The 19,194-nt window shown below is 34.1% G+C and overlaps 1 protein-coding gene across 19 annotated transcripts in view; it reads right to left on the minus strand.

Moving 5' to 3' along the window:
- The window catches only part of CACNA2D1 (calcium voltage-gated channel auxiliary subunit alpha2delta 1), a 496,237-nt gene that overhangs the window by 77,874 nt on the left and 399,169 nt on the right, over nucleotides 1–19,194 (minus strand). For all 19 annotated transcript variants that reach the window (XR_010158889.1, XR_010158887.1, XR_010158886.1 and 16 more), the window contains 2 exons: nucleotides 14,032–14,190; nucleotides 8,737–8,841 (listed from right to left, as the gene is read on the minus strand). Coding sequence is in view for 14 of the 19 variants with exons in the window: in XM_009453456.5 (XP_009451731.1) it covers nucleotides 8,737–8,841; nucleotides 14,032–14,190 (264 nt within the window). In the remaining 5 variants the exon portion in view is untranslated. The remainder of the gene's footprint in view (nucleotides 1–8,736; nucleotides 8,842–14,031; nucleotides 14,191–19,194) is intronic.

Genomic DNA, 19,194 nt, shown 5'->3' on the forward strand with positions numbered 1-19,194 from the left:
AATAGTGCTGTAATGAATATAGAAGTGCTTTTCAAGATCCTAACTTCAGTTTTTTTTTTTTTTTTTTTTTTTTGGATAAATATCCAGAAGTAGGATTTCTGGATGCTATAGTAGTTATATTTTTAATTCTTTGAGGGACCTCCATATTATTTTCCGTGGGTGCTGCACAATTTTGCCTTCTCATCAACGTTGTGCACGGATTCCACCTTCTCCACATCCTCCTCAACACTTGTCTTTTGTTTCTTTGATAACAGCAATCCTGACAGGTAAGAGATGATATCTCATTTTGGTTTTGATTTATATTTCCCTGATGACCAGTAATGTACATTTTTTCATGTAGCTACTGGCTACCTCTGTCTTTTCTCCAAAAACATCAAGTACTTAGCTCATTTTTCAATTGGGTTATTAGAGACGTTTTGCTATTGAGTTGTAGGAGTTATTTTCATATTTTGTATACTAACCCCTTATCAAATATATGGCTTGTAAATATTTTCCCAATTCCAAAAGTTGTCTTTATAACTCTGTTGATTGTTTCCTTTTCTGTGGACAGGAGTTTTAGCTTGATGTAGTCTCACTTATTTTTGGATTACCTATGATTTTAGTGTTGTATCCATGAAATCATTACCAAAATAAATGAATGCCATGAAGCTTTCTCCCTGTTCTCTTTCAGGAGTTTTAACATTTTAGGTCTTAAATTTTAGATTTTAATCCATTTTGAGTTGTTCTTTGTGTATGGTGTCAGATAAGGATCCAATTTCATCTTTATTTGCATGTCAATATTCAGTTTTCCAACACCATTTGTTGCACAATGGGAAACCATTGTGTATTGTTTGCACCCTTATAGAGGATCAGTTGGCCATATATCCATGGAGTTATTTCTGGGATCTCTATTCTGTTCCAAAGGTCTAAATGTCTGTCTTTATGCTAGTGCCCTACTGTTTTGATTACCAGAAGCTTTGTAATACATTTTGATATTAGGAGGTGTGATGCCTCCAGCTTTAGTCTTGTTTTGTTCAAGATTTCTTTGGCTATTTTGTGGTCTTTTGTAGTTTTATATGTATTTTAGAATTTTTTTCTATTTTTATTAAAAATGCCATTGGGATTTTGATGTAGGTTGCAGTGAAACTGTAGATCACTTTGGGTACTATGGAAATTTTAACAATATTAAATCTTCCAATCCATTAACATGAGACGTCTTTCCATTGGTGTCTTCTTTAATTTCTTTCATCACAGTGTTACAGTTTTCAGTATATAAAACTCCTTTGTTAAGTTCGCCTCCTTTGTTAAGTTTATTCCTAACTATAGTATTCTTTTTGGGTCTATTGTAAATGAGATTGTTTTCCTCATTTTCCTTTCAGGTAGTTAGTTGTTAGTGTATAGAAACACAACTGATTTTTCAAATGTTGATGTTGTATCCTGCAATGTTACTGAATTTTGTTTATTTGTTCTAAAGAGCTTTTTGAAGTCCTTTAGTGTCTTCTATATTTAGATCATGTCATCTGAAAAAGGAGACTATTTATTTCTGCTACTAATTTCTAGTTTCACTCCACTGTGGTCAGTAAGGAGACTGGGTATGATTTCAATCTGAATTTGTTAAGAATTTGTTGTGACCTAACGTATGATCTATCCTGAAGAATGTTCGATATGCACTTGAGAAAAATTTGTATTATTTCTATTGGGTCAAATGTTCTCTATCTGTTTAAGTCTATTTGGTTATAGTGTTGTTCAAGTCCTCTGTTTCCAGATTGATCATCTGTCTGGCTGTTCTATCCATCGCTGAAAGTGAGGTATTCAAGCTTTCTAGTATTATTGTATTGCTGCCTATTTGCCCCTTCAGTGCTGTCCATGTTTGCTTTATATATTTAGATGCTCTGATGTTGGGTGCATACATCTTTGTTATATATTCTTGCTGGATTGATGCTTTTATTATATAACATCCTTCTTTGTCTCGTGTCAGTTTTTTTTTTTTTTTTTTTTTTTACTTAAAGCCTGTTTTGTCTGATAAGTGTAGCTATCCATACTTTCTTTTGGTTATCATTTGCATGGAATAACTTTTTTCATCCCTTCACTTTTAGCCTGTGTGTGTCCTTAAATCTAAAGTGAACTTCTGATAGGCAGCATATAGTGTGGTTTTGTTTTTTATCCATTCAGCCACTCTGTGTCTTTTGATTGGGGAGTTTAATTCATTTACATTTAAAATTATTATTGATAAGACAAAACTTATTGTCATTTTGTTATTTTCTGTCTTATTTTTCTTTTGTATTTTCTTTCTTCCTTTATGTTTGTCATTTTGATATTTTAAAGTTACACATGAACTTATTTAAAAAATTTTTTTTTTAAAAGTTGCATTCAAACATAGAATTTTTAAGAGTACTAAACATTTATATTTTACTAAATCTATCAAATTTCATTTTTACACATTGGCCATTTGAAAGATAATATGTTTGTGGAAAGTGAAATGCTGAGTTGATAAACTTATAATGTAACATTAATTTTGTGGCTCTGGAATTAGTACTGCATGCACAACTTTAGATAACAATAAACAATTATCTTTGTTATTAATGTCTGTGGGCTGCAGATCGCTCACACAGGGTGGGTGTGTGTACAGCAGGCAATAAAGTTAGAACATGTTCCTCAATTCATCCACACACATTTGAAGCCATATTTGAAGATGGTGAAAAATATATAATGTACATATGTACACTATTTTATGTATATAAGCACTCTACACATACACATATGTCCTGGGCATAAAGAATTACTACACAAATGCTGTTGTTTTAATAAAATACAGACATACTCAAAAGTATAACTGAATTAAAGGTGGTTGTCTGCTATCATTTATACTCACTATTAGTGGACACAGAACATGCAAATACTTGTTTTCATTTATTTGTGGGATCTAAAGATCAAAGTAATTGAACTTCAGGAGATAGAGAAGAGAATAGTGGTTATCAGAGGCTGGGAAGGGTATGCTGGGGGTTTGTAGGGAGGTGGAGATGATTAATGGGTACAAAAAAATAGAATGAAAAAGACCTAGTTCTTGATAGCACAAGAGGGATATAGTAAATAATAATGGTACATTTTAAAATAATGAAAATGTATAATTGGGTTCTTTGTAATGCAAAGGATAAATGCTTAAGGGGATGGATACTCAATTTTCCATGATATAATGTGATTGCATGCCTGTACCCAAATATCTCAAATTCCAAGATGAACGTTTTATTAATTTAACATGGCCTTCTCACATTAGAAAATGTGGGATGTCATTTAACTTCACAGTGCATATGAAATGTGGGACAGTAATGTTTCCAGAAATTAATACCTACTTGTCAAATTCAGAAATGTGTTCCATCTCTCTCTCAATCCCTCCTCTTTTCAAGATCTCTATCAATTAGCCTTTCTCAGTTTTGTATCTATAAGCTTTCCTTGTCTGAGTATCCTTTCATTCATCTTTAGCCTATAATAATGTATAAGGTCTTCTATTGTAAAATAACATGCATATAATCATATGTGTGTACAGGTATATCTCATTTTATTATGGTTCTTTGTTGCATTTTTTACAGAGTGGAGGTTTGTGGCAACCCTGTATCAAGTAAGTCCACTGGTGCCATTTTTCCAACAGCACACGCTAACTTCATGTCTCTGTCACAGTTTAGTAATTCTTAGAATAGTTTAATCTTTTTCATTATTATTACATCTGTTATAGTGATCATTATATCTGATACAGTGAATATAGTGATATTATACTGTTATATTCAGCAGTCCCTGAAGCTGGCAGAGGTTGGCTCATGAGGTGTAAGGAAAAAAGGCATCTCTATAACATAAAAGTGCAAGGTGAAGCAGCAAGTGCTGATGAAGAAGCTGCAGCGAGTTATCCAGAAGATGTAGCCAAGATCACTGGTGAAGGCAACTATAATAAACAACAGATTTTCAATGTAAAGAAAACAGCCTTGTATTTGAAGACAATTTTATCTAGGACTTTCATAGCTAAAAAGGAGAAGTTATTGCCTGCTTCAAAGCTTCAAAGGACAGGCTGACTTTCTTCTTAGTAGCTAATGCACTTGGTGACTTTAAGTGGAAGCCAGTGCTCTTTTACCATTCCAAAAATCTCAGGGTCCTTAAGAATTATGCTAAATCTACTCTGCTTATGCTCTGCAAATGAACCAACAAAGCCTGGATGACAGCACATCTGTTTACAGCATGGTTTACTGAATATTTTGAGCCCACTATTGAAACATGTGTTAAAAAAAAATTATTGCTCACTGACAATGTAGGTAGTCGCCCAAGAGCTCTGATGGAGATTTACAAGGAGATTAATGTGTTTTCATGCCTGCTAACACAACTTGCATTTTGTAGCACATGGATCAAGAACTAATTGTGACTTTCAAGTCTTATTAATTATTTAAGAAACACATTTGCTAAGACTATAGCTGCTATAAATTGTGATTCCTCTTACTGATCTGGGAAAACCGAACTGAAAACCTTCTAGAAAGATCCACAATTCTATATACCATTACAAACATTCGCGATTCATGGGAAAAGACAAAAATATCGACATTAGCGGGAATTTGGAAGAAGTTGATTTCAACCCTTGTGGATGGCTTTGAGGGGTTCTAGCATTCAGTGGAGGATGTAACAGCAGATGTGGATGTGGTGGAAACAGCAAGAGAACTAGAAGTGGACACTGAAGATGGGCTGAATTGCTACAATCTCATGATAAAACTTGAACAAATGAGGAGTTGCTTCTTACGGATGAGCAAAGAAAGTGGTTTCTTGAGATGGAATCTACTCCTGGTAAAGATGTTGTGAACATTCTTCAAGTGACCCAAAGGATATAGAATATTAGATGAACTTATTTGATAAAGCAGTGCCAGGGTTTGAGAGAAATGACTCCAAGTTTTAAAAGTTCTGTGTGGGTAAAATGCTATCAAATAGCACTGCATACTATAGAGAAATCTTTTGTGAAAGGAAGAGTCAGTCAATGCAGCCAGCTTCATTGTTGTCCTATTTTAAGAAATTGCCATAGCCATCCAACCCTCAGCAACCACCACTTTGATCAGTCAGCAGCCATCAACATTAAGGCAAGACCCTCCACCAGCAAAAATACAAAGACTTGCTGAAGTCTTAGATGATCGTTAGTGTTTGTTATACATTTTGTGAATTAAAGAATAGAGTATTCTTTAACTAAGGTATGTACTTTTTTTTAGACAAAGTGCTATCACACAATTAAGAGACTACAGTATATAGTAAACATAACTTTTATACACAATGGGAAAACAAAAAACTTGTGTGACTCACTTAATTGCAATTTTCACTCTATTGTGGTTGTGGTGATCTGGAACCAAACCCTCAGCATCTTTGAGGTATGCCTGTGTGTGTGTCTGTGTGTGTGTGCACAACTTGACCCTGAGTTAACTGTCTTATTCTTCTCTTTTATTTCTTAGCAAATTTGCCATGATTTAAAAAAGAAAAACAGCTTATATTTATATTCCTACTTCCTCATTCCTCATTTACTTCTCAACCATCTGTTGGCTTTTGCTCATATCACTTTATGTAAGAGAGGTCATGCCAAAGTTATATACATGGTTCCTTGTTCCTGGAGGGGATATCCATTTGAAACAGATATAAATATGTGTGGATATATATATATGTATGTATGTATGTATGTATGTATGTATGCAGGCTTTTATATATGTATTACTGTGTATCACAGAACTTTGTTATAGCCTCTGAAGTTAGAAAAACAAACAATATGCAGTTCCAAGAATATTTTAATTTTTATGTTAGATAGAGACAAAATTAAATGAAATATCACCACAACTGAATGTTAACTACTTAATTTTCACAATTGCCTTGGCATTAATAAAGGTTATATGTTTTCAGGAAAAATGTGTGTGTCCTTAAAACACAGCATCAATATGTTAGCAGACAAAGAGCAGGACTGTTGAAGTTGAATATAACTTGATTTATTAGTTTTATAAAAGTACATGTGATATGAATCTTCTTATCATGTGGTTTATCTTGTCATGAAATGCAACCTTTGTTTAAAAAGTTGAGCTCCTGTAAAAGGTGACTGGAATGAGAAGCTGTATTTCAAGATAATGATATTGAGATTGGACATTTTTAGGATCCCTACATAGAAAAGAAGCTTTAAACCAGTAAATTCTTCACTAATTCAACCAACTGAACAATTTGTGAAAATAGTGGATGGAATACATTTGCTTTCCTTATAACATAAAACTTTGTGTGTTTAAAAAAAAGAAAAAGATCAAATTAATGATATGCCTCCAAGACACTATGTGTTAATCCTGGATGTATAGAGAATTCTGAAACAGGAAAAAAAAAACCACATTTCTGAATTTACATGAAAGCAACTTGTTCTTATTTATATTCTTTTAGTTAAATCCACCTGAAAAAACCTTTATACTCTTTTAAAATCAGATATATCTCATGCACAAATTTGAACACAGAATGTAAAATTCATTGCCATCTTTGAGTCAAAAACTTTTCCTTTTTGAAATAAAGTATGTAGAGGTGAACAAGATTCCTAGTGGTTGCTTTGGATGATTACATAATGAAAGGAAAAAATGATTTATTTACACTCAATAACTATTAAAATGATATAAGTAGTGGCTTGCACTTATATACTTCTATCACAAAATAATATACTTAAAATTATGACAAATTATAAGATGCTAAAAAGTCTCTTCCAATTATCAGAGTAAGATTAATTTGTAAATTTTTGAGATAGTACATTTTATATTAATAGAGTTGAATTTTGTGTTAAACTTTTGTTATATTTGAGTTCTTCAAAATAAGGAAATGCTAGATTATTTAAAATATGTGAAAGCAGCATATTCCTTGCCCCCAGTTATATTTTATAATTATAAATCTGTCCTGTAACAGCACTCATGCTTCCAACCTCTGTTACGTATTCTCAATTTATTTGTTGTGATGTATTAGGAACTATCACTGGATCTGTGCTCTGGGCTGCATGCCTAAAGTTCACAGTTAAACAGGACACTGTCCCAGTATTGTAGATTTTTTTTTTTTTTTTTTTTTTTTTTAATCCAGAGAGGAACAGAGGAGAGATGCCATGGGTAGAGTATAGAGTGAGGGATATGTATATGGCTTTGCAGTGTGCTATGGGATCAGAGGCCAAGCATCTAAAGGAGCCTACAGTGGCAAGGAGGTTCAGGGACATCTTCCAGGTGGTGAGGATTACCCTGAATTTTGATTAAGGAGTAAGAGTTATTAAATAAAGATATGCATATAATATATTAGTTAATGCATCTGCATATTCCCATTCATTTCTGATTATTTCTTTGAAAGAAATATTCATAGAATCTAGTTATCACTTGAAAATATTCACAATCTATTAACAGCTCAGTTCATTTATCAACTTTTCAAAAGTGGTTCCTCTATACTATTAAAATCACCAGATGCTAAACAAAAACCAAAAGATGTACCCTTAAACCTTACATTAAACTGTGTGACACTGTAGTACATGCCGTAAGCAAAGAGTTTAATTAATTTGAAATTATATGTGTATTACTTCAGTCTTTTGATCATTTTCAAATACTCATAGGCTGAAAATTTTAGCACCTAGAGTATCTTAAAGGGTTCCAAAAATTTTCATCAGACTGTTCGCCATTATTCACAATATTTTGTCACCAAACCATCTGAACATATTCATTTTTGTCTCGCTTTTCAACACCCAATCCATGTGTGTTCCTCAAGCACATATAAAACAATCCATTAGAGCTAGTAATAACCACACCTTTCAAATGGTGAAAATTCCAATCAGAAGCAAAGTGAATGGGCATTTTACCCTCCAGAGTCTTCTTATATATAAATGTATGATTTTTGTAGAAATTTTTGAAACACCAGAAATAGTTTATAATTTCTCATTACTTGTTAAATGAATCATTAGCATTTTAGGAAACCAGGTTGAGAGTCACAGTATTCTTACAAAATGTGGAGTGTTGGTCAGAAAATTGAAATAAGCTGATAATAGGACTGCTAGAAAAAGTAGTTAGAGTTTTGATTGAAGCTGATATTCCTCCACAGTATCAGGTTCAATGAGGTCCCTCTCTGTAATACTGTTCCCTTATAGTAAAACATACATTCAAATATATTCCAACTACAAACACTAATCTTCACAGTCTTCATTTGCTTATGAAATGCTTTCTTTTAATACATTATACCTATAAAAGGATTTGTCTTCATCTTTTCTTGAAAGGAATCAGTTTTCAAATGAGGATGTAGTTTTTGCTGTTGTAAACTGCCTTTTTGTAAATTTACAAAACAAGACTTAGACATTTTTTGAGTATTTAGGAAATTTGAGTATTACTGCAATCTTTAATAATTAAATAATATAATAAATTTTATCCAATAAACCTTAAAGTTTAAAATTTTTCCTATTTTACCATTCCTTTGATTTCTCTATTTTAATAACATTTTATTTACAATCTATGCAGAAGAATAAAATAGGACCCATACATATACTTTATTAACATATTAGGCATGAGTTGCTTGTGAATATGATATAAATATTATATTTAACAGCTCTCTAATACACCTATTAGTTTATAATCTATGATTCATATGGCTTTATAATTGGCACAATCAGGTTTTAAATAAAAAATTCTCCCCTCACTACCACTACCCACTATCTCTTTAAAAACCACTTAGATCATTATTAAAATTTAAATATTATAAAATTACACTCACTTTTTTATCTTTATTGTATTTGGTAAATATCTCCTGGGCTCTCTCTTCTCCTCCATCCGTGAATAGCATAATAATCTTATTGCAGTTTGCTCTGGAAACATTATACTGTTAAAAACAAAACCAAACAAAACAATATGCGTATCATTCACAATAAAAGAGAAAATAAAGCTATATGGAACGAGCATGAGCAGGTTGCAAGTAATTAATGAAATATCTGCTCACAAAATATATTCTAAGAACTGGTTCCTGGATCAGTTCAGGCCCACCCCCTTCACCAGGCCTTCCCCTCACCACCCAGATAACCATAAGTCTATCTCACTTCCTTCAGTCTTTGATCATACGCCACTTTATCATGAGGTGATTACTCACAACTATGTTTTAAATTGCAGTCTCCCTCCAAGATAGTATGTTTCTTCATAGCATTTTACTTTCTTTTATATACATATTTTATTTTCTTGTTTGTTTACTGTTGGTATCCCCCAACAGAATGTAAGCTACATAAGGGAAGGAAGTTTTGTCTTTTTCGCTCAAAGACTTCTTTGTCCCTCCATAGAAGACTGCCTAGCACATAATAAAATCTCAGTAGTTTATTAAAAAAATGAGCTTTTAATAAATGTTTATGTCAATTTTATGCACATGATTTTATAGTATAAACAAAAAATTACATTAATTTAAAATGTGTATCTTCAATCCACTTTCAAATAAGTGTTTTCTTCCCTCTTTATTCATTCTACTTTATTCACTTCACATGTTTGAAATCACAAATCCTAACACTGATCACCTAAAATGCAATGCTCTTTTGTTCCTTTGTAAATGCTGATACCTATTCCCAGGATGTCCTCTTATCCTCTCTCAACCAACCACACATATTCTAATCCTGAAAGAGTCAAGACCATGGTAAATCTTCTTACACTTTAAGGTCTCCAAAAGAGTTAGATATGGGAGAATGATGGATTAGCACCAAAGGGCCATTAAAATGAACAATTAATTTAGAAAGCTGGACTTCTCCGAGGTCCGAAATTATTATCTTAACTTTTCTACTGTTGTGAAATGTGTTTGCTTTAAATGCTGAGAATAAAAGATCACACTAATTTATGAATGCTCAGCTTCTTTGAAAATGTCAACCCTAGGTTCAGTGCTGTCCAAAAGAAATATAACATGAGCCTAATATGGAACTTTAAATTTTCTAATAACTACTTTAAGGGGAGTAATAAGAAATATCTGACATTAATCCTAATAATATATTTTCTTTAACCTAGTCATCCAAAATATTAATCAATATTGGATATCCATCAATATTGAGATGTTATACAGCTTTTTCTTCCATAAGTCTTCAAACTTCAGTATGCATTTTATACTTATACAACATATCATTTCAGATCAGCCACCTTTCAAGTGCTCACTAGCCACCTGTGATTGTTGTTACCATATTGTACAGCATGGCACAGCCCTGGCTTTTAAATGACTAATATTTTTTAAAAATTATTTTTTCTTTAGTGTTCTAAGTCATTGAAGGTCCATGCTCTACCTTATTTTTTCAAAGAAGATAAAACCCATTTTCTGTTGTGAAAATTAATAAATACAACGTTTTTCTTTATTAATGAAAAGATCCTGTTTCAGGTCATCTCATTCCATGGACTCAGCCATTAGAACATTGGCAGTAAAAGCTTTTAATCAAACATTGTGAAAGCACAAGTATTAACTAATATAATTTGTCACTTTCAAGCATGGCTCTTATCTTTGAAGGTAACCTATCTGAAAATCTGACTACACAAAAAGTTGCCTATTTTATCATCAAAATAGTTTTGTGAAACGTGCCTCAAATCCCTTAACTAAAATTAGTTTCTCTAGTGATTTGTCTTTTTTATCTGCATGTGTAAAATAGTCAAAATAATATGTACCTAAAGAACTATCCTGTAAAAATGTTAAACAAAACCATAGGACATGGTTTTGTTTTTGAAGTACTGAAAGTACTATTATTGGATGCAAATATCAATGTAAATCAACACATTAGGTCTTGCTGATCATTTGTATATTTATGTAAATAAAATTATAACAACATTTCCCAAGAAAGACAGATGTTAGGACATACACAAAAGAAGGAATATGGGGAAAATAAAGAAATTGTTTTGCCTTCAACATGATTTTTCCTAGGAGTAGCCTCTCAGGACTTGTGGTGGAGCCAAGTACATAATAGCAAATTTTCCACGCATTTGCAATTATCTAAAGAATCACACAGCGACAACAATTAACTGGCTTTGAACAAATTAAGCCAAAAAAACAAGATTATTTCAATAAAATTACAATTAGTAGAGTTGGTAACTTACTTTAATATGGTAGTTTGCTGTATTTCTGTGTGCCAGTATATAGCACAACATCTATCATATATACACTCTATATAAATTTTTTTGAAAAATGCATATATATGGTAATATTTTATGAAATGGTACCTGAAGATTAATTCAAATCTAAATGTAAGTTTTACTTTGGGACTGATATGTCTAATGCTATTTAATACTTGCTTCAGTGATCTTAAAGGTAAATGCTGCGAGGACAAAAAAAAAAAAAAAAAAAAACCAGAATGGCATTTGAGCAATAAGATGACTGGAAGTGTTTGAAAGAAAACACAATATGCTTCAAATTATTTTAACATAAAGAATTTCAATATATATGTGGGATGTATGGAAAGTAAAACATATTAGACGTACTTAGGGAACAACTGGGACCATATTTTAAAAATCACTACAATTGTAGCAGTTATAAAGGCAGCAGGAGAGGCCAATAGGAGTTAAATCATATTTTATCAGCAACTAGTAATAAATCTGGACGTTAATATGGCCTCTCTAGTGAGGCTACCTCTGAAATTGTACTTTACACTTGAAACTCCTGATCATTTCACAACTGAAACCTAAACAGGAGGCAATGAAGTGAGGGGAAAAAAAATACCAAGAAGAATAATTAAAATGCCAAGATCAAGGAAGCTCAATTATTGACTTAAGCAAAAAATAATGTTTATCAAAAACAACCATATTCCTTTACTAGAGGAAGAATACATCTTAATCTAATGGTTAATTACAGTACAATTTTGTAGTTTTGAGCTTTTAATTTTTATTAATGAACATACAACATTTAACAAACATATGCATCTCACCACACATTATTTCCCTTGAAAATAGCAGGGCTGCACATCTCTGATTTTCTGTCTTCTTAATCTAACGGTGTCTATTAAATAACATGACCTCAAATTTAACATATCTGAAACTGAGCTATTTCTACCCCCACATTTCCTCTATGTGTGTTCCTGTGCAATCATCTACTTACTAGTTCAGTTCAGAGAATGTAGAGTCACCTAAGCCCCTCTCACTCTGCAACCCAGCCCACACCACTTAATCAGTTCCCATGCCATGCTCCTTAATAGCTCCTCACTTCTATTCCCACACCAGCATCTCTACGAATACCTTCCTTAACTTAGAACACTCCAAGGCCATACTATAAAGTTTTCCTTTGCCCCTAAAAACTTCCTTAACTGATACCTCATGGCCTTTCCATTTCCATCAAGTTCCTATATTGCTCATGTCCCAACTATGCCAGCCATCTGCAATTTTTTCCTGTGCTATGTTGTGTCACACTTCTGTGATTTGTCTACAATATGCTCCTTTTTCTGAAATAATTTTCCCTTCCTCCACCTACCTAAGTTCTAATCATTCTTCAAAACCTCATTTTCACGGAAATGCCACACTTTTCCTGACCTCCTTTGAGGAGCTGGGCCCATCTTCTGTGCTGTCCCAGGGAACACGCTAAATATCCTGTAATGGCACTTGCACACTGTTCTGTGGATGATGATTTAGCACTCAGAGCAGCTGGTCCTGTTTACTTCTATAATTCCAGCACCAGCACTATGACAGGAAATGGTGATGCATTCAATAAATATTGGCTGAATGAATAAATGAATCACCCAATTGGATATCTCAAAAACTATTTAGAATATTCACTCAGGAACAACAAACTCATATTTGCATAAAGACCAAATATAAGAGTTCATTCAGTGATTCAGCAAATATTAACAGACATTATGATCTGACTTTTTACCAGATGTGGGCTAGTAATTACAGCAATAATGACCATGACTCCAATACCACCCAGCAACCTACACCTGCGTGTGGTTTGCTACATGCCAGGTTCCGTGGACAATCTTATGCACAATTCTCTGAGGTACATGTCATAGTGACCTCTAATGCATACAAGTGGAAACCAAGGTGCAGAGAAGTAAGGTTCCTACTCTCAAACATGATGATAATATTGCCTAGTAAGAAATAAAATAATTGAACAATGGTCCCTGCTTTTAAGTAACTCAAAGTGAAATAGAGGGCAAGGCAATTTAAAAACACTAGTCCACAGTATAAGACACACACTATAAGGCCAGAAGCGGTAGCTCATGCCTGTAATCCCAGCACTTTGGGAGGCCAAGGAGGGTGGATCACCTGGGGTCAGAAGTTCAACACCAGCTTGGCCAACATGGTGAAACCCCGTCTCTACTAAAAATACAAAAATTAGCTGGGCATGGTGGCGGGTGCCTGTAATCCCAGCTACTTGGGAGGCTGAGGCAGGAAAATCGCTTGCACCCAGGAAGCAGAGGTTGCAGCGAGCCAAGATCGTGCCACTGCACTCCAGCCTGGGTGACAAGAGTGAAATTCCATTTCAAAAAAAAAAGACACATGCTATAACATGGGGCAATAAGCATGCCAGTATCTGACAGTCTAGACACTGATGAGTGATTGTGGGGAATCCTCACTCAGAAAGAATTCCTGCTCCAGGAGTTGCATTTCTGTTCATCTTAATGTCTACCATTTGGAACTTTCTGTACATTTTAGGAACAACTTAAAGACCCAAACTAGATGTTTAAAACTAAAATGTTATCAGTAACCATTTGATGATTGAAAGTGCAAGGTTACAGATAAATACTGTAGTGATTGAGATAAGAAAAAGTAATGATATTCTATATAGGCCAATTAAGTTTCAAGTGCTTATTCAAAATTAAATTATTTCCTTATAAATTTTTTTAAAATATAGATTGAAAAAAATATCAAAAACTTAAAAATCTACATTTTAGATGCCTTTTGAATTTTAAATTCAAAGATAAAAATAGTTCAAAGGTTTCTTCTGCCTGCACATATCTGTGTTTTAAATAAATGAAAAACAGCACTATCTAACCCCAGAGAGTAGTAACTATCAGAATATTGAAATTCAGGTACTACAATTGAACAACAACAACAAAAGACATAGCATGATACTTACATTAAGCAGCTGTTCAAAAGCAAAACTAAAGCCCTTCTTATAATCTGTAATTCCTTTGGCTGTGATGTTATTCACCGCGTCTTTCAACACTTTCTTATTTCTTACATTTGCTTGGACAAGGTGCTGAAAACAGCTTACATCCTGAGCATTGCTGTTAAACTGCAAAAGATTAAAAAGTAAATATATAAATGAACATTAAAATCAACCATATAGTTTTCATAGAATTTGTGTTTGATACTCCTAAACAGTATTGCATTGCTTACTCTTTCAAATGGAAAAGTGAGTAGGCTGGTGACAAAGGTGCATTAAGAAACCAATGGCTATTTTCATCTGAGCTACCAACCCATACTGGAACGCTGAGTCTGCTGCTTATATTCCCGAAGCCTGGTTTCCCTGCTTATAAATTTGAGAATTAAATTATATGACATCCCTTCTAGTTCTCAAATTTAATGAGCATGTAGAAAAAATAATCCAAAGCAATGAAATAGATGCAGGATCCAGAAATGATATGGGATGCTTGCCCTGGTTGTGGGGACATGTTAAATATTTTCATTGCCTCTTATTAGGAAAGACTGGTTGGAAAAGTAATACACTGAATAACATGAATCAATGTTTAGTCATTTTGAAATCTGATGGTACTGTCTTTCTACAGAGGCTAACAGAGGAAAGCAATCTGAATCAAGAACAACTGGTAGCCTTTTAGAAATATCACTTTAGAGGTTACTAAAGAGTGCCAGGGGAACCTTGGAGGCAAGGTAATGGAGCCCTGAACAGCAGAGAGGCTGTGGGAGAGAAAACATCAACTCCAATGATAACTGCCCAAAATGGAAAATTTAAGAACAATCATCAAAGTAACTTCGTCAACCCCATAAAAAATATTCACATCGTTCCCTGGATATTTCCAAAAAGAAAGAACAATAGGAATGCTGCAACAAAATCCAGGATAATAGGATGAGTGGAGTCATCCAATCATTTATTAACTCTGTAATTTGTGAAAGTTATTCAGGCTCTTGGCACCTAAACTGTCACATCTGCAAAATGGGAATAATAAAAAAAAGCATATTTGCCAGAAAAAAGGGACTGGCCAGATAAAATGTTAAAGATATTTTCACATTAAAAACATATACTTATTTTAATGAGTGGGTCATAAGTTATTACATATTCTTGCAAATATAATTCATCATTTTTTTCTCTGAAGATCACTGAACGTAATTATAAGGTACATTGCACAATTCATCAGTTTATTAAGCAAATATTTACTAGCAGCCTATTATATGCCAAGAATCATGGCACGTAGTAGTTTTATGCTTTCAGACATAATTATTTGCACACACAAAAATATCATAAATATATAAACAGTTATATAGTGTCTACTATGTGCTGCATTTACTACATATTCTACAAATGTAAATCATTTCATCTTTGCAAATGCTCTGCAAGATAAACATTATCATTATCCCCATTTTATCTATGAAAAAAACTCATCCTGCATTGCCTCTCAATATAGTATAATAAATTATGATTCATTCTATAAAGCAATATAATATTATGCTCTAGAAGACAATATCAGGAGAGGCATTTCTAATTTGGACTGCAAACATTTGAAAGAAAATTCTCCTAAGAAAAGGCATTTCCTGTGATTCCAGAGAAATGTTCCAGTGAAGAGCACAAAGGAAGAACATTCCAAGCAAACAGAACAACATGTGCAAAGGCCCTCACATGGAGACAAAAGAAGCCTTTTCAAGAAAACATAAAGAGAGTGAGTTTAGCTCGGTCTCATAGGAGGACAAAAGACATAAAATGAGTTCAGAGAGGGAGGCAAGGGCTAGATCATGTGGAGTCTAATGGAAATGCTGAAGATGATTTTATTTTCTGTGAAATGGAAAGTCACTGGAAGATCTTAAGCCAAATGTAAAATAATTGAATCTGGAATTTTAAGAGTGCATCCTAGCTGCTGTGTGGAAAATGGACTTGAGATGAGCACAATATAAAGGAGGGAGAGTAATCAGAAGGCTTTGCAGTAACCTAGCTGAAAATACATAGTGGTTTTCTTATTTGTGGAGATGGTTAGAAAGGGAAGAATTCAGGAGGTATTTCTGAGAAAGAATCAAATAGGACTTGGTGGTGGATTTAGCAGGAGGATGCATAACAGAGCGGTATCTTCAATAACTGCCAGGTTTCTGACATGGGCATCTGGAAGGATAGAGGACAGGAGGGATGACTGGTTCAGGGATAATTGAGGAATAGAGAAGAGAAGCACAGAGTTCAATTTAGGGTGAGGTTTCAATACATGTGAGATATGCAAGTGTACATGTCAAGAAATGATAACATTTAAAGCATGAGGCTCAAAAGAAGTCTTGGCTAAATAATTTATTCAAAAAAAAAAAAAAAAACAGAAGGCTTCAGGAAAAAAAAAATGGTTTAAAGCCATAGGAAAATAAAACAAAAAAAAGTAGAGTAGAATAGGAGTCCCTGAGAAAACTAAGTAAGAGCAAGTTTCCATGGAAACAGGAGAGAAATCAGGAGATTGGACTGTTTTGGATGAGAGAAAAATGTGTCAAAAGGAAGACACTGTGTGGAGACAGAGAAGATGGGGACTTAAAACTGCCCAGTAGGGCCGGGCACAGTGGCTCAGACCACTAATCCCAGCATTTTGGGAGGCCAAGGCAGGTGGATCACCTGAGGTCGGGAGTTTGAGACCAGCCTGACCAACATGGAGAAACCCCGTCTCTACTAAAAAATACAAAATTAGCCAGGTGTGGTGGTGCATGCTTGTAATGCCAGCTACTCATGAGGCTGAGGCAGGAGAATCACTTGAACCAGGGAGGCGGAGGTTGCAGTGAGCCAAGATCACGCCATTGCACTCCAGCCTGGGCAACAAGAGCGAAACTCCATCTCAGAAAAACACAACAAAACAAAACAAAAACAAAAAATGCCCGGTGAACTCATCCACATTATGTAGGCAGCCTTGGGTTGGGGGGTGGGGAAGGCAGAACGAATGGACAGCAGGAGCATCTGAATGCAGGCAAATCTGCAAAGTGCCTTGGCTGGATGCAGAGCTGGAAAACAGGGTGGCATCTGTAGGGTAGACTGGGGGTCAAGAAAAGTCTATTTTAAAGCTAGGGGTCACTCGAGCATAAGAAGACTGGTGTTAAAGAGAGAAGGAAGAAAAAGATGCAGGAAGTAGAAGAGAGGTAAAAAATAAAGTTCGTCGAAAGGTAGGGACAGATGGATCCAGGTGACACACAGAGGAATGGCCCTTTAGGAAAATGCACATCAACTTCATTATTCTAGGAAAGAAGAGTGGAAGCTGACCGAGCCAGGTGGTATGTGGATTTGGATGATGATAGTTACTGTCTGTGGCGTTTGTCTCCTTTAACAATGAGGCAAGATGATCAGGATAATGAGAGGAGAAGGAAGGCTTAGAGAAAAGAAAAAACAAGAGGTAAAATGTCCTGCACAGATAGTAAGTCCTTTTTCATGTTTATTTTGAACAAGACTTTCATGAATATCACCAGTGTGAGAATAAAGTTCCAGTATATTTATTTACTGTTTTCTATAAATTCAAATATTGAAAACTGAGTATCTTCAGGTCCAAATGACCAGTCCCACTGCCTCTTTTATCACTCTTCTATTCTTTGGTTATTGGATGCAAGCTTATTCTACATGTTCCATTTTCAAAAGAAATAAATGTTAGAATTCCCCTGTATTGGTAAGTAAAAATACAGTTTGCCAATACATTAATAGTAAAGTGACCTTAGAGAATTATTGGAAATGGTTACAGGAAATATTATTAACTGACTTATTTAAACCATGAATCACCATAAAGGTACAAGTTATGCAGAAATTGAGCACTGAATAATGTATTGCTCAGAGTCTTTCAGTTGGCCTTGACCTGCTTTTAACACAGAAAAGTGAAGCATCTCATTAAGTCACTTTAACACAAACTGATTAAATGTAAATTCATTCATTAAATACATATTCAGTAGTGTATAACAGAATTACTATAATTGCACTCATAGTAAAACTCACAAATAATGTACAGAAATGAATAACTTACAAAGTATAACTCCCTATAGCAAATCTTACTCTCCTAGGAAAGTGATGAGAAATTTGAAAGTTTACAATCAGATAAGACTATATTTCACAGATATCTTAGACTCATCAGCTTATATCGTATTATGTATGTTTTAAAAATAGGTTAATTTTCATGGGCTGAAGTGGCAGTCTTTGATAACACGTGCCTACATACTAATTTAAAACCACATATTAAAAACTTTAGAGCAAAAGTGTAATAGCAAATATATTACAGAACTTTGAAATGGTATATGGCGAGTGAAAAGAGATTGAAGGAGCTCTGATTTTTTCATCAATTAAGAAAATACTTCTTGTAAAAGTGTGTATTTAACATGACAGAGTCAGAAATCCAAACTAACATCACATTGATTCCTTTTCCAATCCCAGAAAATTCAACTAAGTAGGTCACTCATTAGAACTGCTGAGGACAATTTCTGTTAGCCTGTTTAGATAGGAAGGCATGTGTGTTAACATGGGCATCTGGGGTAAAAATCCTGGAGGGTTTGTATTTCTACTCCAGCATTGGGGCATTCTTTCCTTTGCCCTTCCACATCTCTTGTTCCTTCTGCCAAAAACACTTTTTCCCACTATATGTACTGTTCCTCTGCCTACAATACTTTTTCTCCCTCCTTCACTCAGTCCTCATGAAAGTTTTCATGACCTTCCCTGACTAGATTAAATCACCCAATACTAAGCTCTCTTAAATCTATCTCTTTTTTACAAAGCACCAGTTATAATCTCATATTTCTCTGTATCCTAGCTTAATAGACCCCTCTATTGGATTTTATTAGCCCACATGGCCAGAGAATATGTCCACACCACCACTGCATTTTCTGTACTTGGCATGTAATAAACATGCTATAAATATTTACTGAATAAATGAATAATGGATAAATGTTTAAACTCTTTGGATGTGGACTTTAAGAAAATTAGAAGCCAGTATAAAATGTTGATCAATAATCAAACTATGGAAATTAGAAGTCAGTGTAAAATGTTAATCAATAATCAAGCTATAGATTTATAAGTAGATGAATTGCATCTTAGCTCTGCAATATGTTGTTAAACTTGTACATTCAAAAGTACAAA

Source organism: Pan troglodytes, chromosome 6 (genome assembly GCF_028858775.2).
Source record: "Pan troglodytes isolate AG18354 chromosome 6, NHGRI_mPanTro3-v2.0_pri, whole genome shotgun sequence".
NCBI classification, from domain to species: Eukaryota; Metazoa; Chordata; class Mammalia; order Primates; family Hominidae; genus Pan; species Pan troglodytes.